Raw genomic sequence first — 27,318 nt, forward strand, 5'->3', positions numbered from 1 at the left:
ATGCGCAATGCTGCGCGGCCGTGATGTGGAGTGGCCATGCGGCGGCAACCGGCCGCCGGGGAGGGTCCAGGACGTGACTTGTTGAGCGGTGGGCGACGCGGGCCGTCCCGTCCCGCCGCGCAGCGCCTGGCGCCTGCACCCCACGGCTCCACCTCCACTTCCACCTCCACCGCCGCCCACCCTGCCGGCCGTACGGTGGGTGGGCTCCGGCGCCCACTTCACCGACAGACTACTGTTGGCCCCCGCCGGCCCGCGCGTCAGGGGAACAGGGGCGCCTCGTGCTCCGCGCAGGAATGGATCATCCAAGTGCCCATGACTATGAGGCCACCCACCATGACAGGAAGCCACCAGGCCACCACGGCTGGCACTGGCAAGGGCCGGCTTTTTACCAATGAATGATGCGTGCGCTGCCGCAGCCCGCAGCCTTGCGCTTGCCTCCCCGGCCTCCATGGCGCGCTGCCGCTGCCACTTGGGCGGGAGACACGCCGCGGGCTGCCAATGCTCGGGGGACAGACAGCCCGTCAGCGCGCGCCCCCGACCCTGCCGGCCAGGGCCCCCAGCAAAGCTCGTCGTCGTCGTCGTCACTTTCTCTCGTGATCCAGTGTGCGGGGTGCGCGCCGTGGCGTGGCTCCATGGGCAATGAGTGGATGACCGGTGCTGTTGGTCCGGTCCGGTCCGGTCCGGCGTCAGTGAGGTGGGGCACTCGGGGACGGCGACGGGGAGGAGGCAAGGGAGCCTGCGCTGCTCGTGGCCGTGGTCGTGGCGCAGCGGCAGGCTGCAGGCATGTGTGGTGGCAGGAGTTTCAGGTACGAGTAGGTCAGTAGGACCTGCTGCCTTTTGTCGTGTCGGTCGGTAGAGCAACCGGTCGATCGCATGCATGCATCGGATGGTGTTAATTTGGCAATGGTTTATGTTCCTAGTGCTACGTGGCTCGTGAGTTTGTCGCTCACCTACCCCTCCGTCCCATGATGTAAAGATCCTATGGAGTCGAAATTTGTCTAAAAGAGTTGAAGCGTCTAAAATTTAATTAAATTTGTACAAAAAATTACAGAGTGTAGTGACATTAAATAGATATACTATGAAAATATAAGTATTGAAGAATCTAATAATACTTAGTTTATATCATAAATATTATTATCATACAATATAAATTTGGTCAAACTTTAAACGCTTTAAATCTTCAAGATTCATAGAATGACTTATAATTTGGGATGGATGGAGTATTATAGTACTCTCTCCGTACCCACAAAAGAAGTCATTTAGGATAACGACACGATCTCCAAAGCTTAATTTTAACTCCTTGTTTTTTATAAAAATATCTATCACAAAGTGGTATATGTATACTTTTATCAAAATATTTTTCAAGACAAATCTATCTATATTGTTTTCACATTTCCAAATTTAACAACTTAAAAGTTATTCATGATTTATATTCTCAATGTTTAACCCAAACCTTGTCTAAAACGACTTTCTTTATGGGTATGGAGGAAGTATTATTTAACATTGTATTAATAATACTGTTATTAGTGTTTTTGAGAGGTACCTATGTTACAGTATTTTGCTTATAATCGATGATGCGTCCTAGAAATCCTCATGGACGAAGGGAGTACCCTGCCGCTTGAACCAGCACTGCATATACCCAGCTAAGTTCCATGCACAAATGGAGGTCCATTTTCAACCCATTTCACTGCATGAGAAACATTAGGAGTTCTGGACAAAGTTGCCTATCTCAAGATCCAAAAGTGAAAACAAGCTGGATCACAAGCATCTGATGCCCTCACATGAAACACTGGCATTAACGCTATGACATAAGAAAATACGAATTCAGAAGTGTGCGACCCTTCTCATGCGATGTAGATGAAAGAAACCATTCCCTTCTCAAGTCGATTTCCAACCCTTCTCTGAAGCTTCTACTGCTGCCTGCAGAACCAATGTATTATTTCAGTTTATAAGGATCATTGCCAAATAGTAACAGCTAAGCACTGGACGCAATGAATGTTGATCACATACTTAATACAGAGAACAGCTAAGTTTTTCGTTTCTTTTGTTTGTAGCTAAAAAACTCAATTTTTTATTTATTTTGATTTGATGTTTAACTGAACCCAAACAACACCCAACAAAATGAGGGGTTAGTCAAAAGACTTACTTGTGGAGACTTTCCATGCCAGCTTGAAGTTTCTTTCCATCAGCACCCACAATTTCATCAATCTTCTGCCCCTTGTGATAGAAGTGAAACGTAGGCTGTGGAAGAATCAAACACATCAATGACACCATATTGTTGTTGGTTGCACAACAAGAAAGATCAAAATTATTATAATATTAATATGCAATGAATTAAAGTTTGATATTTTTTTTTACCACTGAACATATATTTAGACCATGGAGTTTGTTTCCCAGTCCTTCCTGTAAAGCAAAGCAAAGACAGGAAACAAAAAAAAAAAAACATTATCAACAATATAAACAAGAACGGCCTGAAGAATAAATTGACAATTTCAAACATGTGGTTTGTTTTTATAATGCATGAGTTCGTCCTGGCCTCCTGGAAACAAATGGAACTTTGGTATCATTGTATTAAAAAAATATTCATTTTGATGTGAAAACAACCACTATGGACACGGTTCTAGTCCAAAACCTAATAAGCAACTGTCATCTACAAAACAGCTATGTATATTGAGGGGGAGGCCACATCTCGTATCGGAACCGATACAGATACGCTATGGTTATGCAGTGGATACATATCCACACCTTATCGGAAATAAAAAACAAACAAAAAAACTTCTGATATGTGACTCCCTGATTTGTGATACCGCCCAGTCCTAGTATACCTCCGACTCCCGATTTCTCTTGTTGTTGCCCTAATGGATGTACCAGAGATGCGCATGTATCACCGCCCTCCAGTCTTCGAGAGTGCTGCAGCCCGCCACCTACAGGTTGCAGGCTGTATAACTTCTCGGCAGTGAGCCATGAAGACTCAGCCAAGCTCCACAAGCTCCATGTGTTCTTCACTCAGTGCAATGGCCATCTACTCTATGCTCCACAGGGCAGCCAAGGAGCCCAAGGTGAACCTCTGGTAAGTCTCTCCGCCATGTCCCTTCCTTCTTTTACCTATCTCCCCATGCTCTCCCCACAAGCTCCGAACAGCAGCAATGGCTACCATGGCCGACCATCCCTCCCTCTCGATGTAATGTCCATCAACAACAGTGGACGAATTCTCCACTCCCAAAATAGAGATGTTTGGCTTATACATTGATTAGTGTTCTGTACTTAGGTTGGAACAAAGCAAAACTGCAACTGGTGGCAATTTCAATGCTCCTTATTTCCTTCGAGGCTGCTCCTGGTTTTAGAATTTTACTATGCATAGTTATTTATTTATTTAAGAAATGCTAAAACATAACTGCCTATCAGGCTATTAGGGAAATGCTACATCTGTGTATCTGTATCCTCGCGATACTGATATGCATATCCGTATCCAAGCTTCATAGCATAACAGGCAGCCTGGTTCTAAAGAACTTAAGTGATGCAGTAACAATGTCGATCAAACATACCAAAATCTACTTTTGCACAGATTTAACCTGAATTTAAATTTGCGATGCTAGAGAAGCAATATGAAACAGAGTTAATATGGACAAAGCTTGTGGGTATTCTTCATTTCTTCCTGAACTGGAATTGGTTAGTGAGAACCAATAGTTAGAGGTTAAGTACCCTAAACAATAGCAAACCAGTTGCAATTACAACTCTACAGCAGAGATCTTAAAACTGGTATATTGAAAACAAGTGGCGGGTGATGAAGAAGCAGCAGACTGTGACTTTGGATAATCATATTCCTGATCCCCATATTAATCCAAACAGTACATACTTAACAGGCAATTTCTGGCATATCACAGTAGCAGTAAAATCTAAATTCGCAGACTTACCAATTCAATGTCAACTTTGTATACAGGTATCTTAGGATACTGGCTGCTCAATTTAGATACAAGAGGTGCAATCGCCCTACCTGCAGTGCAGCCCAATCACACAACAAAGTTATGACACAAAACCAACGAAGCCCTAAACTTAGCAACGCTGGCATCAGAATGAGGCAGTACTTACATGGTCCACACCACACGGCCGTGTAGTAGAACACGGCTGGTAGCTTCTCATCTGCAAAATCCACAGGGATCATAGCCAGTCAGGCACAAGAAGAGAACGAACAAACTGTCCGCACCGCCATGACCCAATTCATCACCCAGCACAAGACATACCAAGGGGAGGCAAGGACGGACTAGCATCTAGCAGGGTTTGGAAACGGGGAGAAGAGGAAATCGGCGCCGTACCTTGCACCTTGGAAAGGATGCTGTTGAAGGAATCCGCGGAGCCCACGACCACCATGCTGGAACCACCTGCAACACAGCCAATCCAAACGACCCGTCAGTCGTCGAGCGCCACGCAAAATTCCGGCGGGGCATGGGCGAGACGGAAGGAGGATCGAGTCATGTAGAGGAATACTCGCTGAAGAGAAGAGGCGATAGGGAGCGGCAAAACCGGGCGGCGACGATGCCGACGAGGAGGGGGCGAGGGGCGCGGGGCTAGGGTTCACGGCGAAGGGGAGGTGGTGAGGTCTCGGGGCGGCGGAGGCGGAGGCGGATGCGGAGACGAGGCGATAGAGACGGCACAATCGGCGAGCCATACTGCGGAAGTGCGGAGTGTGGTGCACGGTAGCGGTGGCGGCCGTTAAGGCCCGGAATCCACCGCTGGACTCTCCAAAATTGGTCAATTGGGCCTCCATTACCGTTTCAGGCCCAACTATGAGCAACTTTTCTGGGCGATGGGAGGGGAAGGAAAAGCCTCCCTAAACTATTGCTGAAGTCTAACTTATCTCCTGTATATGTGCAGAACTCTAAACCAGATAATTTGTCTCACTCAACTCTCAAAACCTTTTAAATTACCTCTTACTTCATTTAGTAGTTATTTTCAAAGAGGTTTCATACTCTTTTAACAAAAAATTGATAAACATCTAATAAGATTTTCAAACCTAGAAGAAAAATCTCTAAGCTTCTAAAATTTTCAAGAAAAAAGATCTTGGTGATAGATTGGGACACATAAATAAAACAAATAAGTATTTAGAGCACATGAAAACATCTCTAGAAACTTCTAAATATGGACGTAAATCTATAAATTGAAAGAATATATAAAAAATTTTAAAACAACCTAATCGATGCCTAGATAAATCCTAAAAATTTCCATAACAAAAACACAAAGGTGCAATGCATTTAACATTAATGTATGTTGTGTTTATCCTAGTTGCATCTCATATTTTGATTGTGGAAAGTTTTTAGAAACACATTTAGGCACTGATGAACATAAGTATTGCCCCTCTAACCATGTACGAAAAAGGTTGGGCAAATAAAATTTGAGGGTGATGAAATCGCCATAAATGTCTCGTTTTATATAATAAAGGAAATAATTGACAACCAAGTTAAGTCAAAACTCGATTCAAGTGAATGTTGTAATACTAGGAACTTAGCTAACTTAGTTATATATGTTCGGTTCTATTGACCAGTAAAAGTTTAAGGCCCCTTGGAATGTAGGAATTTTTTGCTATTGCGTTTTTAAATTAAATAAATTGATTCTTAATACAGGATTGTTCTAAATTTTTTGTGATCCAAAGGAGTCATAAATAGAAAATACTGGCAAGTCATCTATTTGACCTTAGGATAATCAGGTTGTTGTTGAGCCGTTGATCTTTCCAGTTTATCTTAGACATGATGACTATCTAGAACACTTTAATGGATGAACCCTCTTCTCTGCATCACGGATCACCAAAGACAACGCCCTTGCCTGCCGCTTGTCGGCAGGGACGAAGCCAGAAAAAAATTTAGGAGGGGCTGAACAAAAATTCTACATCGACCTAGCTCTACTATTATCCCTCGTAATAAAAAAATATATTAGTTTAAAGTAGTCTTAGATTAAAAATATAGACCAATAATGAAATTCACAAAATATATCTAAAAAATAAAGTTCTCAGCTCATCCTACTTTATAAATTTATGTCTAAAATTAAAAGAAAAACACTAAAAATTTCACTAGGCCAGCAGCCGTAGGGGGTCTCCCCCTAGCCCTACCGCTGGCTTCGTGGCCACCTCATCCTCAACCTGGCCTAGATCTGCCACGAGTGGCAACAGGGAAAGCTAAACCAATTGCCACGGTCGAGCCGCTGGCCGTTGTTGTGTTTTGACGCACCGACACCAGGCACAAGCTTCTTGTCACCTCGATAATGAAATGCAGCCATAGCTGAGCTCGTTGTCCAATAAATGATTTCACAAGTTGGTGTTCTCCACGCGATGACCCATGCCTTAACTTCGAGATCGATGAAGACTTGGTGTTTTTGTTTGAGAAGATATGATGAAATAATTCTATTTTAGTATTTTTACATTGGAATCAAATATGGTACTTGGTTAAAAAGAAATTAAATGAAATCATCTTAGTTTTGTATTTGGTTAGAGGGATGAGAATATGATTTATTAGACATCCATTAAGTGAAATACGCGTGCTATCCTCTCTCACCTTCTTCTTCACATGGTCTCCTAGTCTACAGCTACCTTGGACCTAACTGACACCGCCTCCTACCCATAGCTCCGCATTTGGCTCCACCAGTTGGTAATTGCATGTCCAAATAAGACAAACAAGTTCACCTCTACTCCTCTCATTGTCCTGTTTACCTAGTCACCCTCGCCCACGACTCCAGACCTCGCCTCCCTCCACCGGTCACCCCTCGCCTCCACCTTCAACTCCCCCCATGTTCTAAATTGTGATACACCCGAAACTACGGGGTCTATCAGCGAACGGTGTAATACTGGCTCAAAAGTCATGATTGAAAGTAGTGTTCGCTGATTTGTTGTGAGAAAAAACACACTGAACTTTGTTTAGGCCCACTCAACTAATTAGTTGGGGAAATCAGCTAATAACTAATTGTTAGCTTGATGATAAGTAAAACATCAACCGACTTATTAACTAAGGATTAAAAAAAACCTTAATTATTTTTTAGAAGCTAGTTGTTACAGATATATCCAAAATGTCACAGCCTTTGAGGCCCAAATCTCTTGGGTTTGCACGAGTAGATTATGCTGCATGTGCTCGTGGACAACGTCCTCTTTTCATGGGAAAGAAACTAGGGCTCCACTATGCCACTAGGTACGCTTCCACAAATCTTAATTATCTTCCATTTGGTCTTATCCTAGCCAGAGATCTCTTCTTATCTTGTCAAGCTTAATTAATTAAGCTGATACAGTATATATCTGTGTGTGTGCTCGCGTAACGGCGTGAGAAAGTAGCATGGCACATGGCCTATATGGCTATATATATGTGTGTGTTCTAGTGTCTCAAACGTGTGTATGGTAAAAAAAATAAGTGTTTGCTCGGACAGATTAGGCCATGGAAATCGGACCATTTTGCAATAGTTTAGCATTTAGCAACAGGGTCGTAATGGTGGGAAGGGCAATATGTGCGGGCGAAGTGGTGAACGAGCACATAAAAGTTCAGCATATGAAACGTGCGCTCTTTAGGTGAATTATTATGGAAGAAGGGTACCAAAGAAAATAGTTTCTTGACAGAGGTCCAATCAAGTGCACAGTTACTTTATTTGATTATTAGGTCAGTCTCAATGCATAGTTTAATGACATAGTTACCAAGACTATAAACTAGGTAACCGAGCCACAAGAGTTTTATGGGGATGAAACTCCTCTCTCATCTGATGAAACTCCTTCATTTCATGACCCTGCCAAGTCAGAAATTTTACTTATGTGGCAACCTATGTAATGTGCATGACACTCCCATAAAACATGTATTGAGACTGGCCTTAGCGAATCGGAGATAAGATCATAGTATGTCAGTAATAATAACCACAGTGCAAAAGCAATCTGCAGCTGTCTTTTTGCCCCACACGCTGTACACTTCCACAATGTTGTGTTAGACTTTGTGGCTCCTTTGCATAGTTGGTCAGGTGTTTAAAACACCGTAACTACAACAAGAAAAGACTTGTGTTTACGAGCGTATCTTGAGCTTCAATGTCAAATAGTAGGTGTTAAGTTTTTACAATCCACACCACATGAAAAAAAATGATTGTCTTTTTGCCTCAATGTATTTTTCTTGTGTTACTTATTCTAGATTAGTGGTTACTGGTTAGCTCTGTCCAAAAAAGTTGAACCCCCCTAAACATTTTATGTAGTAGTAAATAATATGTATCGACGTATTGAAATAACATCATTAAGGTAATTAATATTACTATGCCAACCTAGCCCACAATAAAAAAAATTTCATAGCAAACTTCATAAACCATATTCAAGAAATGTTTTACAAAACGAACTCGCTGCATGCACGCCATTCTGGTGCTCTGATCCAATCTCTGTTGATGAGAAGAAAGCAGCAACTAGATGTGTGGTCTGAACCTGATACCACCACCACAGGAGATAAGAAAATTCGTCGCGTCCGTACCGCATGGTTCAATGTGCGCCGTACACCATTTGCCTATCGTTGCACTGAACCGGCCTGGCTGCGTGTGTTTTGTTGTGTAACCACATGTGCCCTGTCCTGCTCCTCTTTTCTGACGAGAGAAGAAAAAAAACACACACCATTGTCCCTGCAGAAAAGAATGAGTTGAGGGGCCTGCCGCGGTGGCGCCTCTGCTAATTCATACTCTATTATTTGTCCTAAACTCTTGATCTCCTGAATTAATTAGGAATATACATGTAGATTCTAGACTAATTTTTTTTGAACAATGTATGAATTAGCAGATTCCTTCTGCGAGTTTGAATAAATTCTGTGTTCAGTCTGCCTTGGTACACCTGTAGGATGTCTCACAATTGACAATCCGGCAGATAATTTGTATGTTGTACTGGTAAAAAAACGTAAACTCCATGGTGCACCTACGTCGTGCCAAAAGCTAATAATGGGTTTAGTTTCCATCTCTCTCTGGCTGCACTGCACCCTGCTCCTCCGCAGGAGAAAACTCATGGCACGGCCCAGCTAAAGGGCCGTCCACTCCGGCATGCCGGAAGCCGGATCCAGCATCCGGGCATGGAGAAAGCGGCATAAACCCCTCAATTTCCATCGCGAGACTGTTCCATTCCATATGGATCTACTATCTCCTCTGCAGCAGCAGCTGGCGGGCGATCGACCGACCGATCTCACCCACAAGTCTAACGAACGAACTGGCCAGCTGCAGGCTGCAGGCATCTCTCTGCAGCAGCAGCGATCAGGGCCATGCCGCCGCTGGTAGTGGTTGCAGCCAGGCTTCCACAGTTCCACTCCGCGCGTTTAGATGCTGTTGCTAAAAGATGCCCGCTGGGGCATGATGGAACTTCCCGCCGGACGACGACGAACGGAACGGGGGCATGTGGCATGCATGATGGCAAAGCAGGCAGCATGGGCGCGAGGAGGCCCCCGTTGCAGCAGCAGCAGCAGCTACCTACCAGCACGATCAGATCAGGGGCTCGATCGATAGATCGGCCGGGCGCCGACAAAGGTCTTGTTTAGTTCGTAAAAATTTTTAAGATTCTCCATCACATCGAATCTTTGGTCGTATGCATGAAGTATTAAATATAGACGAAAATAAAAACTAATTGCACAGTTTACCTGTAATTTGTGAGATGAATCTTTTGAGCCTAGTTACTCCGTGATTAGATAATGTTTGTCAAATAAAAACGAAATGCTACAGTACCAAAAAATAAAAAAATTTTCGAAACTAAACAAGGCTATAAAGGCTACCGAGCTAGTAGATGATGGATGCGGCTAGCTGAGCTCTGGCTGTCACCGGGGGAGGAGCAGGGTTGTGCGCTGCATATGCAACAGCTACAACGGGGTTATGGGGGATAACAGCTCCTGGGGACGACAGGGCCCTCCATATGCTCATTGTCATGCCGCCTTGTCCGGCCCGGATAAAAGCTGCGTGCTTGCTGGTGCATTGCATGAGGTGTTTGTGTTAAACAAAGCCTATAAATGGAGAACTTGTAGATAACGAAGCTGAAGTGACGGATTGACGAGACTAATGCATGCTAGGTCTGATCGGCCGCCCATCACGCACCAATTAAGCAATGACGGCGTCCACGTGTTGATCCATGCAACCCATCTACTGCTGTTGCTGCATGTTAATTGAATCGTTGATCAGATGGACCGGCAACAGCTAGAAGACGGAGAAGCGAGGAAAGAGACGGCACTAGCTAGCTCGTTCAACGATGGTTCATGGTTCACACCGTACCATACCATGATACCACTACGTACGACGGTAGCAGCTGCAACAGTCCGTGCGCAGCGGCTACATACATGGCGCGCCGAGCAGTATCCATGGACTGGCGCCTGGCGGGACGCGGCCACACTGCGCGACACTGTTCCGGAGCATGCCATGTCAAGTCTCGTCTCGGCGCGCGGCCGCGATGGCGACGGCGGGGTCCCTGCCGACCCGCCGGCCGGGGTTAGTTATTGGGAAGCATGTCCAGCTGCATGCACCTCCGACGCGCCCCCAGCTACCGTGATCGTAGCTGGGCCTTGTTTAGTTCCGAATTGTTTAGTTCTCGGAAGTATCATAGTATTTTCGTTTTTTATTTGATAAATATTATTTAATTATGGACTAACTAGGTTTAAAAGATTTATCTCGTGATTTACAGATAAACTGTATAATTAGTTTTTGTTTTCATCTATATCTAATGTTTCATGCATGTATCTTAAAATTTGATGTGCCGTGAAATGTTCGAAAAGATTTTAGTTTTTAAGGTGAACTAAACAAGACCCTATAGTACTAGTGTCCTGTTTGTGAAATCTGGATGGAGCAACGAGCCAGCGGCAGAGACAAGGGCCAGCAGCTCTGTGCCATGCGGCGGGGCGCCGGGCGTCTTTTGGGCAGCTATGTATAGGCAGAGACAGAGTAGCTTCATGCTGCGCCGCAGCGTACGTACATACTAGTAGGTAGCTATGTATAGGCAGCAGGAGGAGAGGAATCGCCTTCGCGTCCCTGGAGTGGATCCGGTGGGGAGATTTTTACAGCTTCAGCTCGTTGGTTCCTGCGAGAACGATCGCATTCGCATCAGGATCCAGCATGCTCGCCGGCATCTCTTGTTCGATCAGCAAATGCTCCTGTCCAGTGCAGTGAGCGGCCCGTTCCCTCAGCTCGCGCGTCGGCACGGCGGCCGCTCAGTAATTGGCTGGCGTGCCTCGACCCGTTCGAGCAGACGACGACGACGACGGCGAGGGCGCATCCGCATGCATGCAGCAACGGAGAATAGTTTCGCACGGTGACTATTGCCTCTGTCCTGGTCCTGGCGGTGCCGGGGCTCTGGCTACTCATCTTTTCCTGCGTCCTCGGCCTGAGATATCATCGTTATGGGCCAGCAACATCTGCTAGCTGCGACGTGTTGACCGGCCGGCCGGGCCATCTCGCTGGACCGACGAGCGAGGCGAGAGCCCACAACCACGGGCTGTACCGCGAAATTGAATTCCAGGTTGATTATTGATGAGAAGATGGCTGTGCCACAGACACAGTCGTTCTTCGTGGTGGTCACGACGTGATGATGCTGGCCTGGCCTGGCCCGGCCCGTTCACTGTCACACGTGTGATATGGTACTCAGGCCCTGAGGGTTTACTACGTCAGGAACAAACGTGTATGGCTGTCAGATAACGGATTATTAGGACAGCAGCACCGGGCACCCAAGGACCCTCAAGCAATGTACTCCAGTGCTGCCTTGCTGTAGTGCATGGTAACTGTCACATGCTGCGCCTATTCTTGCACCTGGGCGAAGCCACGTTGTGGCCACTAGATGCCCAGGCACCCACGGCAAAATTGCAGCCACGTTATAAGAGCATCTCCAAGTGTTTTATATTTGAGGTTTGCATTTGAGTAATTTGATCAAAAAGCTCCAAAAGAGGTATCCAACGGTTTTGCATTTGGAGTTTGTAATTTGGGTAACTTGGCAAATGAGGGAGCAAACTTGGCAAAAATGCCAAGCTGTGGACGACTTTGCAAACCTGATTGCGCGAGTAAAGTCACACGCGAGGAAAGCGCGCGCGCCTGGAGACCTTCTATTTTTATCCCTTGCCAAGTCCAAATGCCAATTCCCTTGGAGATGACCTATTTTTATCCTTTGCATTTTGTTATGAGAGTTTGCAAATAGCAACAAATGTCAAGTCAATTTGCCAAAGCCTTTGGAGATGCTCTAAGGAACAAATTTCCACCCTTTGTGCAACCCCGTGGCCCAAAAGAAGGCACCTCCACCGGCCTAACTGCCCAAACTCATGTGCTATGCATGTCGCATGTAGCTTCCAGGAGAAGGATGTCAATACGCAGTGAAATTTTTGTTGTGTCTTTGACCACGCGTGAGTCTGCGAGTGCGAGAGGAGGCGCAACGTTTCGTCTGCCGCAGCGAGCCATTGACGCAACTACGCAAGGGCGGCAGCGGCAAGGCACCAAGTCCTGCGCCCCTTCTCAAGGCACGACGCCTGCGCCCCTTCCCCTTCCCAGCTTCCCAGTCGTCGACTCGTCGAGCCGAGCTGAGCACCGACTGCTGCGGCAACCGCTGGATGTGAGCGCCCTCATCCTCACATCCCACTGTTCTAGACTTCTGGTCCCAAAGAAAAGGGAAGGAATCAATTCCTTAATTTATTTATCTTGTATTTCAATCAAGTTAAGCCTCACATCCGATCGGGCATCCGATTTTGATTCTTTCTGGAATCCTGGTTATAAGTTGAAATTTAGTAGGATACAGTTTAGGGTTAGCGTGTTACTTTTTGTTTAAATTTTCAATAAATTCCAGTATGGGGTGAAACCCCTCCTGTTTCCTCAAAAAAAATTGGGGTTTTCTCCTTTTAGCATATGCATATACATTTATGATAGTATGGATCTACAGTTTGATTATGTTTGCAAATGATAGGTAATCATGGAGAGGTTTTATAAACGTGGAGCTCAAGACATAGACACTGCCAACAATAATAGAAATTCATGTCTAGATGATCTCAGTTGGGAAGAGGAGATTAAATATGATCCAGGCTTGAGAAAACAAATTGATGCTTACCATCCTAACCATAGAGAAAAGGCCAGAAGAAAATATTTGGAAAATGGACCTTGCCAGCCTCGCACATGTAATTTTCCTGTGTGTGATATTGGAGACAAGCCGAGAAGATTTATCCCGGAATGGTTTGATGAGTTTGGAAGCTGGATTGAATATAGTGAGTCAAAGGATAGAGCATATTGTTTTTGTTGTTTCTTATTCACAGACCGGGACAGGTTAAATCAAGATAAATGCCTTCAAAGACCCGGAGATACTCGTTGGAGTTCTCATTACAAAACTTTCAAAAGTTTAGTCAACATGTTTCCTACAATAGTTGAAGTGTTAAAAGCTGTTGAAAAGGATGACAGAGATTGGAAAAATAGAGATCAAGCATCAAATCTTCTAGTATACTTCAAATCATTGGACTTTGCCTTTTGTTTGCATCTCATGTTGACTACATTAACTGCCACAAATGCCTTGTCATTAGCATTGCAACGCAAGGATCAAGACATTGTTAATGCCATTGGATGTGTGAAATCAACTAGACTCCATTTGAATAACGTTAGAAGAGATGAGTGGGACAAATTATTAGATGAAGTGAATGAGTTTTGCGACAAGCGTGAAATTGACCGAGTGGAGATGGAAGATACATATATTGATCCCTGACAACCTAGAAAAAAAATAGGAATTACATACAAGCATCACTATGAAGTGGATTGCTTTAATGATGTTATTGATTGGCTAGTTCAAGAGCTTGATAGCCACTTTAGTGAGACAAGCTCTCAATTGCTTGTTTGCTCGGCTGCTTTCGACCTAAGGGATCAATTTCATGCTTTTGATGTGGAGACTTTGATGAGCTTAGCAAAACTATATCCTCATGATTTTAGTTATGATGAGTTGAGGGAGCTTAGCCATGATCTTTGCCTTTACATTGCAGATGTGCCAGAAGATGCTAGATTCTCCAACATCAACACTATCGTTGAGCTCTCTCAAAAAATGGTTGAGATAGGAAAACATCATTGTTATCCATTGGTCTATCGACTTTTGAAGCTTGTATACTAGTATTGCCTGTCGCTACTGCAACAGTTGAGAGATGCTTTTCTGGAATGAAGATTGTCAAAACAAGTTCGTTTGATCGCATGGGTGATCAACACTTGAGTCATAGACGTATTTGCTATCTAGAGAAAGAAGAAATGAAGAAAGTAAGCAACGAGGCTGTGGTTTGTCGGTTCATGACCATGGAAGGAAAATGGCGTAAATATGATCTCTGATAGATAATGCAATGTATCTAATTTTAATCGATATTTCTACAATTTATTTGCTAAATAATTGACCTATATTTTCTCTTTCCTTTTAGCCAAGGCTTGGGATCTACATCATGGTCTCCTGGATAAAAGATTTTGCTATATGGGCATGTTTTCATGATGATTTTGGCATTCTAAATGAATACACTTCTTTTCTGTTAAATGGTGAGTGCTATATTTCGACCAAAATCTCATCTCTATTGCTAGAAGTCGAATTTGATATTAAAATATGGTAGCTGCACATTAGTTATGCTATTGTTGATTGAACATTATATGAGTTATGAATTAAGTAGTGCACCCCCTGTCATTTTGCTTTAGCTTGGCCTCTCTCGCCCACAATCATTTCGGGTTCGTGTTCATGAGCCTCTAGCCCTCTACACTACAGCGACCCAACGAGGCAAAGGTATCGACAGAAACAGATTACTTCTTGTCTTCCGTGGCGAGTAAAGGTGCTCTGGACTGGACTGGACTGGACTTGACTGTGGCGCTTTTGCCAATCCTGGACGGGCAGGCGTAGCTAGCGGTGATCTGATGAACCAATCCCTGCGGCAACGCAGCGAGCAGCGCCACTCCCGCTAGCGTATCGAGGCACCCGTCCGTCCGTGTCTCCAATTATTGACGAGCTTGCCGCTGCGCGAGGTGCCGGGAGCAGGGAGCTGCGCGCGCACTCGCCGACTCGCCAACGACGACGCCGATCCTGACCTGAAACCTGCGGAATCCATCCACCCATCTCGGTGTCCGTCCATCACAAACACCACCCGACCGTGCTGCCCTGCGCCCTCTGCTGATGATGGTCTCGTCCCGACCCTGCTTTTCCCTACACACAGCATGCATGGGATCGGTGGAGAGGAGAGATGCATGGGGCCGGCAGCCGGCTAGCTCTGCCTGGACCATGGGTGGTGCGTCCGTCCGGCCAGCCAGCAAGCTCGCTCACGCGTAGCGCGTCGAAACCCAATCCACTGCGTGCCGTTCGTTGTTAGGGAGGCAGCGACCGGGCGCTGCCGTGCGCTCACACATCCTCCGTCCGTCCGTCCGCCACGCCACCCGGCCCGTTTGACCGTATGATCCCTCGCTAGTCAGTAGTCACTCCCCCTACCACCTGGAGTACCTCCTCAATTGACCATGCATTCCCATCTTACGTCTCGTCCCTGGTCTCGCGAACGACGGCTTGCATTGCACCTCCGGGCGCTGGGCGCCGGGACCAGTGAGCCTACGAGTGCTGCTGCTGCTGCCTGCGCCTGCCTGCCTGACACATCGCGATCCCCCATTTTGCATTCGCTTTGTCTGCTCATCCCGTTAAGGCCTTGTTGAGTTCCGAAAAGTGAAAAGTTTTCGGTACTGTAGCACTTTCGTTTGTTTGTGACAAATATTATCTAATTATGGACTAACTAGGATCAAAAGATTCGTCTCGTGATTTACAGCTAAACTGTATAATTAGTTTTTGTTTTTGTCTATATTTAATATTTCATGCATGTGACACAAGATTCGATGTGACTGGAAATCTTAAAAACTTTTTGGTTTTCAGGCCTAAGTTCCACTGATAGGGATCCGGGAGTACTTGGGTGATTCAAAAGTTGGCTTAACCGTCGCAAGGGAATTCAGGCCAGATCTAGTTTTGATAACCTGGGCCCTTTGTGAACAACTTTCATTCGGCCAGCTCGGGAACGGGCGGCCCATGGAGGTAGACGCTTCTGGGCCAGCCTTCACGAGTGAGCCAATTCCAAGTCGAACCACGACGGCGGCCGTGCGGTACACTCTGCTAGGGCTACGGGCATCACCCCGAGGCCGGCCCAGAATATGCACATATTTTTTGTTCTGATATATAAACGTGAACGCTTGTATACAGACGTGCGGTAAAGACGTGCATAGCCAATAAATCTCGAGATTAAGAAAATCATCGTATATGCCTTGTTGTCGATGAGTACGTGTCCATACTTTAGATATGTATAAATTATAGAACCAATCCTGTGTCTGAATTTCAAACAAAATATGTCATTCCCTGGTGGAGTGGCTTCCGAAAACTGTACCCGTAGAGAATGACTTTAGCTAAAACTTTATGTGATTTAATTGTCATAAGAATGAAACTTTTTTATTATTATAATCATTTTATAAATGAATGAAAATCGTTCTCCCATTAAAAAATTTAGTTTTAGAACAAATGAGCCATGCTTTTTTCTTGACGATTCTTGAGTTTATTTTGCATACTTCCAAATTTAGTTTGAAATTTGAAACTAATTTTGAGCATGTGTTTTGTTAAAGAGAAATGCTTAGATTTATTATAAGCATTCAAAAAAAAGTTTAGTTTTTTATTTGTGGATGCTAAAAAATTTGAGCTTGTTATGAATGCATTTGAACTTAATTTAAAGAAACTATATTTGTGGTTTGTTAAACAACTCCAGATTTCACTTGAGCAAGGATGCGTGGTAAAGAAGCTGCAGCATAAGATACTTATTTTTGAATTATGAATTTGTACATTTTTTTTTAAAAAAATTGATAAACATTTGGTGCTAATCAACTTAATCGAAAACTCAAATATAACATTATGGGAAAATTTTAATTTAAAAAATACAAACAATTTTATACCAACAAAGCAAAAAAAAGGAATGTTTGGGACGACTCCACTCTACGTTTTTCACCTTCGCTCTACGTTTTTTAGTCAAAACGGTTTTAGCTTTATGCACTCTGTTCGAGAAAATAGATGGAATTATGAGAGCACCTAAAGAGGTGCTCTACAAACTCTAATTTTTATGAAAATTGCTCCATTTGTGGAGTAGAGTTTATATATTAGTCTCAAACACCCCTTGAATAGGCCGTGCTTGAAGTTTAGCGCCTATTTGAAAACTTACATAATTTTTTTAGGCCACTAGGTCCTTGTTTTGGATCAATAAAATACATTAAAAAAAGGTTAGGTCATCTTTCCGAAGTTGCTCGCCCATAAAAAAATATTTTATAAAAACTCTAATCCTTGTTTTGTACGGATTAACCCTTTTACTGATATACGATTTTACCTAAATTTGCTTGAAGAAAGGTTTTTGGAAGACATCCATATTTTGTTTGTTGATTTGTTATAAGAAAAAAAAGTATTGTACCATGGCTGATAAGTTTATTTTGTCTTTAGAATTCAGCAGATATAATGTATATTTATATATTATATACAACATTTTATTTAATGAAAAAAAAATCGGCCTTATGCCGCCAGGAGCACGTGTGATTTGGTACGTTTGCCGGTGTCGTGCGCCCGTGCAGTGGAGCACTGGAGCTAGGGCAAAAGCTGGATACGTACGAATGAGTCCGTGCAGCGCCGGCGTGCGACGAATGAGTCCGCGGCGTGCGATCCGTGCCTAGTCATCGGATTCCAGCATCAATAATCGTGTCAACGACCTTCGAGAATGCTTACATAACATACGAGATTAGGAGTATCATCTAGACTCAGATATGAAATCTGATTTACATGCATTCGTCACTACAGGATTATGATATTGTGCCAAGTGTTTGGGCACTCGGCAAAGACCTATCTCGCACTTGACAAAGGTTTTACCGAGCGTCCACTCGGCAAAGAATTCATCGGTAAAGAGATTTTTTGCCGAGTGTTACATGTCAGATACTCGGCAAAGGCTTTTGTCGAGTGCCACATCAGCACTTGGCAAAGATAAAAATAAAAAAAACCCAAAAAATAGGAAAAAATCTTTTTATTGGGAGGGCTACCAATTTTGACAAGATTCGAACATAGGATCTTTTTCACAAGCATTTTACTCCTTATCCACTGCACTACACCATCACTTATGTCTATATTTAATTTTGGTTCCTCATATATTATACCAAATCACATGTAAATTGGTTATTTGAGCCTCTATACGATTTCAAATCAAAACATTGTCAACTACAAAGTTTTATAACTTTTTGAGATCTATAATTTTCATTTAGGGAGTTTCTCCATCCGAGGTCATTTATAAAATTTGAATTTCAAATTTAAGAAATTTAAACGTAGTTTTTGCATGACAAGATGATTTCAAATCAAAACGTTATCAACTATAAAGTTTTATAACTTTTCAAGACCTACAAAGTTTATTTAGGCAGTTTTTTCATCTGAGGTAATTTCAGAAAATCAAATTTAAACATTTTCAAATAAAGACGCAGTTTGGAATGACAAGATAAACTCAAATAAAAAAGTTGCCAAACTATAAAATTTCATAACTTCTCAAGAACTTCAAAGTTTATTTTTGTTTGTTTGGTCATTTGCTCATCTGACACTGTAATTCTAACATCATTTTTCACAAATCTTATAGAACTATAAGAGAGATGTAAAATTTAAACAAATTTATTTTTATTTTGTTAAATAAAGAAATAGCCAAAATAAATATTATAGATCTTGAGAAGTTATACAACTTTGTAGTTCAAAACTTTTTGATTTGAATTTGTTTAGAGCTTTAAAATTTGATTTGAAATTTTCTTTGTCGAGTGTTTTTTTTTGACACTTGGCAAAGAAGAATCGGCAAAGAGAGTTCTTTGCCGAGTGAAAAAAAAACACTCGGCAAAGAAGGTTTTTGCCGAGTGTCTAACGTGGCACTCGGCAAAGACCAGTCTTTGCCGAGTGCTGTCCCCTAGCATTCGACAAAAGGTCGGGTGCTCGACAAAGCACGAGTTTCCTATAGTGCGTGATACCATCACTCTACTAGAAAAAAAAAAATCAATAACTATCTGAGTTGCCAAGCTAAATTTCCTATCCGAACCCACACTAACGCACGCACCAGTCCTGGCTATTCTGTTTTCACACACAGTTCCAGTAGAAAAGTTAAGACCCTGTTTAGATTGGAGATGAAAATTTTTTGGGTGTCACATCGAATGTGTCAGAAGGATGTCGGGAGAGGTTTTTAGAAACTAATAAAAAAACAAATTACATAGCTCATCAGAAAACTACAAGACAAATCTATTAAGCATAATTAATCTATCATTAGCACATGTGAGTTACTGTAGCACTTAAGGCTAATCATGGAGTAACTAGGCTTAAAAGATTCGTCTCATGTTTTTCAATCAAACTGTGTAATTAGTTTATTTTTTTATGTACATTTAATGTTCCATGCATGTTTCCAAAGATTCGATGGGATGAACGAAAAAATTTTGGGTGGAAACTAAATAGGGCCTAAAACGACGCTCCTGTAACTGTGTAAGTATACAGCAGTACTAATCGTCAGCAAAGGCGCTGGTAGTCTGGCAGCTCGATCTTGCCTTCAGCGCCAAGGCTGGAGTATTATATGGTTGACCAAGTCGCTGCACCATTGCCGCCAATCAAGGGTCCACAGCTCAAACTCTCAGTGGGTCCCACCCCCGTCCACGTCATGTTGGCATGCATGTTCTGATGCTCCATTCAACGGCGAGCTTTATCCATAGCTACCTTTCTTCCTTCGTGGCTTCGTACGTCTTACTTACCATATTGCCATGTGTGGTAATTGGAGTAAAGTATACTTTAATTTGTGCCTTGCTGGTCATTTATAGCACTACTCTAATCGCAAGTGCCCAATACCCAGGCCCGGCTCTAGGAGGTGGGCAGGCAGTGCGACCGCCATGAGCCCACGGAGCTAGGGACCCAAAATAATATAAATATTTAGTATATATAATTTTTTATTTGGCATAACTAACACATATAAGTCTTTAAAATTTCATTGAAGGTGTCTTCCAGTCTTCCTATTGTATGTAACTTGGAAGTATTAGAGCACAAGCAGCGAAATCAAGAGACTAGAGGACGATTTATTTTCTACGGAAGCCAAAACACCAAGGCTTCCTAATTCAGCCTTGTTTAGTTCTTAAAAATTTTATTTTTGTTTTGGGAATCTTTAGACACATGCATAGAACATTAAATATAGATAAAAAATAAATAATTACATAGTTTATATGTATTTTACGAGACGAATCTTTTGAGCCTAATTAGTCCATAATTGGACACTAATTGTCAAATGAAATAAAAATGCTACAATAACCAAATCTAAACTTTTTTTGTGAACTAAACGAGGCCTTCCTATTCTCTTCCAAATTCCCAAATTCCAAAATCTCCTATCAATTGATCATTGAGGCATCAATGCACATGCAAACATAGATGCCGAGTCGGCAACGACCGATGCTAGTTGCCAAGTCGCAGACTCACTAGCTCGCTGTGGCACCACCACTACCGCGAGACGATGCGACCAACAACAATGATGGATAGCAGATGTGATTTTATTCAACTGGCTCTTATCTTATTGCTTGTCTAAGGGCCCTTCAAATTATAGAGCCGGCCCTGCCAATACCCTGCAAAGTGCAAAGTGTAACCACAGTAGAGGCCAAGCGTAGGGGTCGTTTTCAGATAGAGGCTCCGTTTTAGTTTGCCAGTGTATCTAATCGGTGTCAGTCAAAAAAGCAATCAATTTGCTTAGGAGCCAAGCTGCAGTTGGAAATATATAGCAGAACTCTGCACGCGCGCTTGTAGGAGACTAGGAGAAGTAGAGGTCATCCCACGAGCTTGTTTAGGCCTTGTTTTGTTTGCACCAACAACCTTTTCATCCTGTCACATCGAAAATATTTAATATAAAATAAAAAAGAATTAATTATACAGTTTATATGTATTTTGCGAGATGAATCATTTTAGTCATGATTGGATACTAATTGCTATAGTTATAAATGTGTTACTCAAAAATTTTTTTTATGAACTAAACGAATATGAGCAGAAACAATGGCTCGTCGGCTTTGAACTTATCAAATTGGAGGGGTACCTTAACAAGTTCCCTGCAACTGGATAAATTTGTCCTAAGTTTCCTAAGCAAACTTCTTGTGCGTACCTAAGGGCTTGTTTGGTTACAAGCCGGGAGTCAATTTGCCAGCATCGACACTTGTCTAGTACCTACCTTTACGTTTTTTTGGTTACTACCATGAAATGTTGCCTGCATCAGGTAATGGTTGCCCCATCCCCGTCGATTTAAAATAGGCGGCGGTGATGAAGTTCCTCATATCCCCTGCCGAAGCGCGAAAACGTTCTGTGAAGATAGGTTACGAACTAGAGGTGATAAAAAGTTCTGTTGTACTAGTAAATAAAATGTAGAAACTCTGTTGTACTAGCAGTAAGATTTGTTGTTGTAGTGACGCTGGAGGATTGACGTGGCGTGTTAGGAATTGAGGCAAGCTAGCAGACCTATGGTGAGTTGAGTTCTTGCTTAATCCTTGTTTGAACCCACTTTAGTTGCATCGGTACACACTACTGTATACACGGTGCATGTCTAGCTAGCTAGTAGTTGAACGCAGGCGATTTCCTCATAGAACAGGATCTTGCTCGGCATAAAATGTGTGGTGCGGATGTGACGCACGATGGGTACCAAAATACCAATGTACACCTTGCATGCTAAAGCTGGGGACGGTAGCAACATAGCAGACGAAGATGCATGCATGATACGGTCAATGGCTTGGCCGACGACGACTCATGGTCTCATGCATGTTTTGTAAGCGTCAGCCCGCACGTCACGGCCGGGGGCAGGATCCGTTTCTGCTTCTAGATGTGGGGCCCCTCATCGTGCTGGGTCGCTCTGCTTACCGACGAAATAAACCGATCGAGAGAAATCAAATCAGTGAAGTCCAATACGAAGGAAAGGCCTGTTTGGTACATGAGAAGCTTTTTTTTTTGTCAAACATTTATTTTCAAAACAGTTTTATAGGTGAAGTTGTTTCTTCTCTCCTTTCACACAGACATGAGTTGTGATGAAGCTGAAAAAAGTAGCTTATTGCAGCTCCCTCACTCATTTCTCTCTCTCAACTATGCATGAAGTAGTTGGTGAAGCTATTTTACTAAACACTTTTTTCAAAACAACTCAGCTTTATCTAGAAAGTTGCTCATAAAACTATTTTCTAAAAAAAAGCTTTACTATTGAAGTTGAGTTGTGTCAAACAAAACCAAAAAAGCAAATCAGTGGTTAGCTCAAGCTCCAGATCACTGACGATGCTTAACACTCTGCTTTCTCCTAGCCGGGTGCACAACTGCACAAAAGCGAGATGAGTGTGTTTAGAAATCAGAACCAGGTTTCGTAACGTAGATGAGTATAACGTCTGTTTTTTCAAGATCTCATCATCAATAATCACTGTGTTCCAAAACGTTTACTGGTTTGAAATGTTCAGTTTTTCTGTTAAGAATCGTTGACGAGTTTATTTAGCAGCACATCTGTACGTATCGTGCAGGCAGGCATATGTCGACACTTCTGTATGTGTTCGCCGTCAACAAGATGTGCGTCACTGCGTGCATACGATCGAAGATCTTTATACAATATATATAATGATGTAGTTGTGCAGCTAAGACAGTGTCGTTGATTAGACGTACTAAGAAAATTCTAAAGACAAATTCTCACAGATGATAATCTCAGTTGTTTACTCGGGTTGTTGGTGACCACCGTTGAGGCCTCGCTCCATGTGTTCAGCCTAGTCGATCTCAGCTTGACTTGTAGTTGGTCAAGCAAGGAGCCGTGCTTCTTCAAGCAAAAACATGTAGCTTTGTAGGTGGACATGCATGATGCAAGACCCTACCTAGGCCCCGGGCTAACATAGCGCAGTTCACCAATTATTTGGCATGTTGACCGGAAAAATGTTTCTCGAGTCATTTCTTTAATAAGGTGGTAGTCTGCACGTTGTGCCATTGTGGATAGAGCGAGGGTTCATATGCCCACTATGTATATTTTAACCTTACACCACGTTAACAAAAAAATGTTGGTCAAATTTTCTACCATTGGACATGGGTTTGAACTTAGTGACGGATCTAGAATGTCGATGATATGGGTGTTTAAATTTTGAAGTGATCGAAGCGTTGATACCTAGCTAGAATAAAAAAAATTATATGTACATGTAGTGAGTTGGTCAATCTCTTATTAAGGTTGATCGTAGAAAAAACCAATCAAAGTATTAGTCTTTTTTTTTCTAAGCATCGGTTGTTCGTTAATTCAGTGGCAATATGATAACATGTGTGTGTGAATTTCGGAGTGATCAATGCATTTATAAAAGAGCAAATAGGAATAGGATGAGCCTAAACATGTATGGAGAGAGAGAGAGTAGAGAATCAGTTTGGTTAAAATAGGTGGTGAGATCATTATTAACTAAATGTCCATCAGCTGATCTATTAACTAGGTTTGTTTGAGATCTGTAGAGCTAATTTTATCCAAACTACGGAGTATGTGGTGGATCCAAACGGGGTCAGCATCGTTTATGACAGCCGAACGATCCTAAAATTAGAAAGTTCAACGCCATGAGCGCACCACGGCGCGCGCGCGAGCGGCAAATTAAAAAGCGCAGAAGGGAGAAAAAGATACTACTCCTCTAGTCTTGTTTAGATCCGATTTTTTTTGGATTTTCGACACTGTAGCACTTTCGTTTTTATTTGACAAACATTGTCCAATCACATAGTAACTAGGCTTAAAAGATTTATCTTACGATTTACAGACAAATTGTACAATTAGTTTTTATTTTCATCTATATTTGATGCTCCATACATGTGTTCCAAGATTCGATGTGACAGAGAATTTTAAAAAGTTTTTGATTTTTGGAGTGAACTAAACATAGCCTGAATGAAACCGGTCAACCGGGGCAATCTAGGCCTTGTTTAGTTTAAAAAAATTTACAAAATTAATATTTACAATTTTCGTTTGTATTTGACAAATATTGTTCAATCATTAACTAACTAGACTTAAAAGCTTTGTTTCGTAAACTACAGATAAACTGTACAATAGTTATTTATTTTATTTATATTTAATACTTCATACAAGTACCATATGATTCGATGTGACGAGAAATCTAATTTTTTTTTAAAATATTTTGGAAACTAAACAAAGCCCTATAAATCTAAACACGATCTTCGAGGTGGATCCTGAGAGCGACCTGCCGATCCATCGGTCTCCCCAGAAATGGCATGTGCTGAGTTGAATTCACCGCCGTCGCCGTCGTCGTCGTGGTGGTGGACTCTTCCAACCACACATGCACGAGACAGACACCGATGGATGGATCGGAATCGCCGGCGCCTGCCCGCCTCCATCCATCCATCTCCGCCTGTGCGCTGCGTTGCGTGGCCCTCCATCTTCTCCGCGGCTTGCACCGAAGCTTCCCCACTGCATGCAGTGCAGCACGGGTCGCCCGGCCGCCGCCTCCACATGCTGCGCGAGAGGAGGAAAACGACCAGCGTCGCGCGCACGCACCCACGCACGCACGCACGCACGCCTCCCGCCTGCGAAGTGGACGCGACGGCCGTATTGGGTGGGGTGGGATGCGATCCGGCAGCCGAAATCCCCATCCGGAATTTAAGACGCCTCGCCGTGCTGCAGTGCAGTGCAGCGACGTGACAGCCCGGCCGCGGGCCGCCCCCGAAGAAGCAGCCGAGCAGGCGAGCAGCCGGGCCCGGCGCAGCACAGTGGCGCGGGCCACGTGGGCCGCTGCTGTGTGTGCCGCCACCTGTTCCGTAGGCGGGCGGATCAACGACGCTTCTGGGAAGGTGGGTGAGGGGAGGGGAGCGGAGCAGAGCAGAGCTCCATCCAACGGGTTACGTCCAGCCAGCCCGACACGTTGGCGAATCCCGGGCGTTGACTCGAGGAGCACGTCGATCCGACGGATGGCAACGTCTGCTGGGACCGCGGGCTGGGTCACTATAAATGGCCGACCACCGCGGCCGTGTCCAACTCCTCTTCCGACACACACACACACACACACGACGACGACGAGCAGCGCTCACGATCGGCTGCTCGGCTCCGACCATCGCGCGTCTATGGCGATGAGTGACACGGGCTCGAGCTTCGCGCAGTGGGCCGCGCTCTACCACCACCACCACGACGCCACCGGCCCGGCCGTCCTGCCCGACGACGACGCCGCGGCGGATGTCCTCGGCATCGGGATCGGCACCACCGCTGCGGCCGCCGCGGTGGCGAGCCCGACGTCGGGAGGGTCCAGCGGCGGCGGCGGGAGCCCCACAAAGGCGGCGGGGGTCCAGCACCAGCAGCAGCTGCACGGGGTGGAGGGGCCCCGGATCGGGAAGCCGGCGGCGGCGGCGCGGCGGCGGTCCCGCGCGTCGCGGCGCGCGCCCGTGACGCTGCTCAACACGGACACCGCCAACTTCCGCGCCATGGTGCAGCAGTTCACGGGCATCCCCGCGCCCCCCGCCGGCGCGTTCGGGGTCGGGGCCGGTGGGGCACCGCTCATCAACTTCGCCGCCGACTACGCCTTCCCGCCTTCCTCGGCCGTCATGTCCTTCGACCACCACCAGCAGCAGCTCCACCGGAGCCAACACGCTGCGCCGCCGCTCCAGGAGCAGCTCCGGAGGCAGCAGCAGTACACAGGCGCGTCGTCGCCATTCGGCTACGGCAACAGTTTCCTGCAAGGCGGAGGCGGCGGCGGAGACATCTTCGCCTCCCACGGCGGCGGGTTCGCGGCGTCGGCGGAGGACAGGATGCTCCTGCAGAGCATCCAGGCGGCGCAGATGCCGCCGATGTCCGCCGCTAACACCAGCACTAACGGCTTCTTTGCTTGAATAAGTAAGTAGCTGACCTACGGCCATCCATGGTACATGCATGGAAGCTAGAGATCATGGAGAGGGAACGGGGAAGAAGTGAAGACCAGATTAGCAGCAGCAAAAAAACCAAAAAAAAAAAGGGTAATCAGCAGAGTCGATTAAGTTTTCTCTTGGTTGTGTTCAATTAGTTTTCTTCCCCGCGCGCTTGCTTAATTCGTGCAGCTTTGTTTGTTTCTAAGCTACTAGCTGCAGATCGAGCTGTAAATATCTTGTTTTTGATGGTGTGGTAGTCTGTGTGCTACTAGCTCATCTAGTCACTCTCATGGAGGTTATTAATTACAACACTACTATGATGCTTCTTATCCTCCGAGATTTACATATATACCTTTGTTACGTGCGTGGTGGATAATCGATTCGGTGGCGGCGGCGGCGAACATATCTCGTTCCGATTTGCGTTCGGTTGCCCGGTTCCGGAAGCAAAGGTCGTGTCGTGGTGGCCGCCGGCCGCTGTGGCCACACCGATCACATGTTGTTTTCGCCGGTGCCCCGTCGTCGTCGTCGTGTTCCTGAGACGTGGGGCCCGGTGGGACCCGCCGGAACCGAGGTGCAATGCACCTTGCACGCGTGACGTGTTGATGACACGAGCGAGGTCAAGGTCAGAGATGTCATGCTGAGAGTTTATGCACTACTGCTAGTACTATGTAGGAGTAGGAGTATAGTTCTATCTGGGCCTTGTTTAGTGTACTCCAAAAAATAAAAAAATTTCAAAATTTTTCCTCACATCAAATCGATATACATGCACGGAGCACTAAATATAAAAAACAAAAATTAATTATACAGTTTATCTATAAATTACAAGATAAATCTTTTGAGCTTAGTTAGTCCATAATTAGATAATAATTATCAAATAAAAATGAAAGTGCTATAGTACCTAAACTAAAAAATTTTTGGAACTAAACAAGGCCCTGGACTCTGAACAGTTTGAGTATGTTGTTGTACTTGTACATGATCCTCTTCTGTAAGGTCTTGTTTAGTTCCTTCCAAATGTCAAAAACTTTTTAAAATTTTTCGTCACATCGAATCTTGTGATATACGTATAGAGCATTAAATATAGATAAAAAATAACTAATTATATAATTTGTTTGTAATTTAAAAGATGAATTTTTTAAATCTAGTTAGTTCATAATGTTTAGTGATACCGTGGGAAAACGTCGGTGACATTTTTCACGTTCCTAGGCGTCTAAAATGTGATGATCTATCATGCACATGATATGAGAAAAAAGAAGAAGAATAGAGAAGGAGATGTGTACCGTGGGCCACGTTTTTGCTGTTGTAGAGTGGGTAGTCTCGTCGGCCCACCAAACTCATAGCTCGTTACAAATGTCCAAGCGGAAGAGGGAATGCTATTTTCCTATAACGTTCGACATCACTTAATTACATCTTTGAGTTTTAAATTGATCAACTTTCAACTCTTAAGTGCGTGAGGGGTTAGTTGGCTTCATTTTGCTTTA

At 44.2% G+C, this 27,318-nt stretch overlaps 2 protein-coding genes across 2 annotated transcripts; one reads left to right on the plus strand and one right to left on the minus strand.

Annotated features, from left to right (window-relative positions):
• On the minus strand, positions 1,654-4,778 carry LOC8083172 (thioredoxin O, mitochondrial). The gene is made up of 7 exons (XM_002438770.2): positions 4,486-4,778; positions 4,314-4,379; positions 4,090-4,140; positions 3,915-3,994; positions 2,359-2,403; positions 2,147-2,241; positions 1,654-1,920 (listed from the first exon to the last, which is right to left on the minus strand). The coding sequence occupies exons 1-7, from the start codon at positions 4,763-4,765 to the stop codon at positions 1,911-1,913; spliced, it is 627 nt and encodes a 208-aa protein (XP_002438815.2). The 5' UTR covers positions 4,766-4,778; the 3' UTR covers positions 1,654-1,910.
• LOC110430745 lies at positions 24,235-26,174 on the plus strand. The gene has a single exon (XM_021448638.1). The coding sequence runs from the start codon at positions 24,305-24,307 to the stop codon at positions 25,823-25,825; it is 1,521 nt and encodes a 506-aa protein (XP_021304313.1). The 5' UTR covers positions 24,235-24,304; the 3' UTR covers positions 25,826-26,174.

The sequence above is a fragment of the Sorghum bicolor genome, chromosome 10 (genome assembly GCF_000003195.3).
Source record: "Sorghum bicolor cultivar BTx623 chromosome 10, Sorghum_bicolor_NCBIv3, whole genome shotgun sequence".
In the NCBI taxonomy this organism is placed as follows: domain Eukaryota; kingdom Viridiplantae; phylum Streptophyta; class Magnoliopsida; order Poales; family Poaceae; genus Sorghum; species Sorghum bicolor.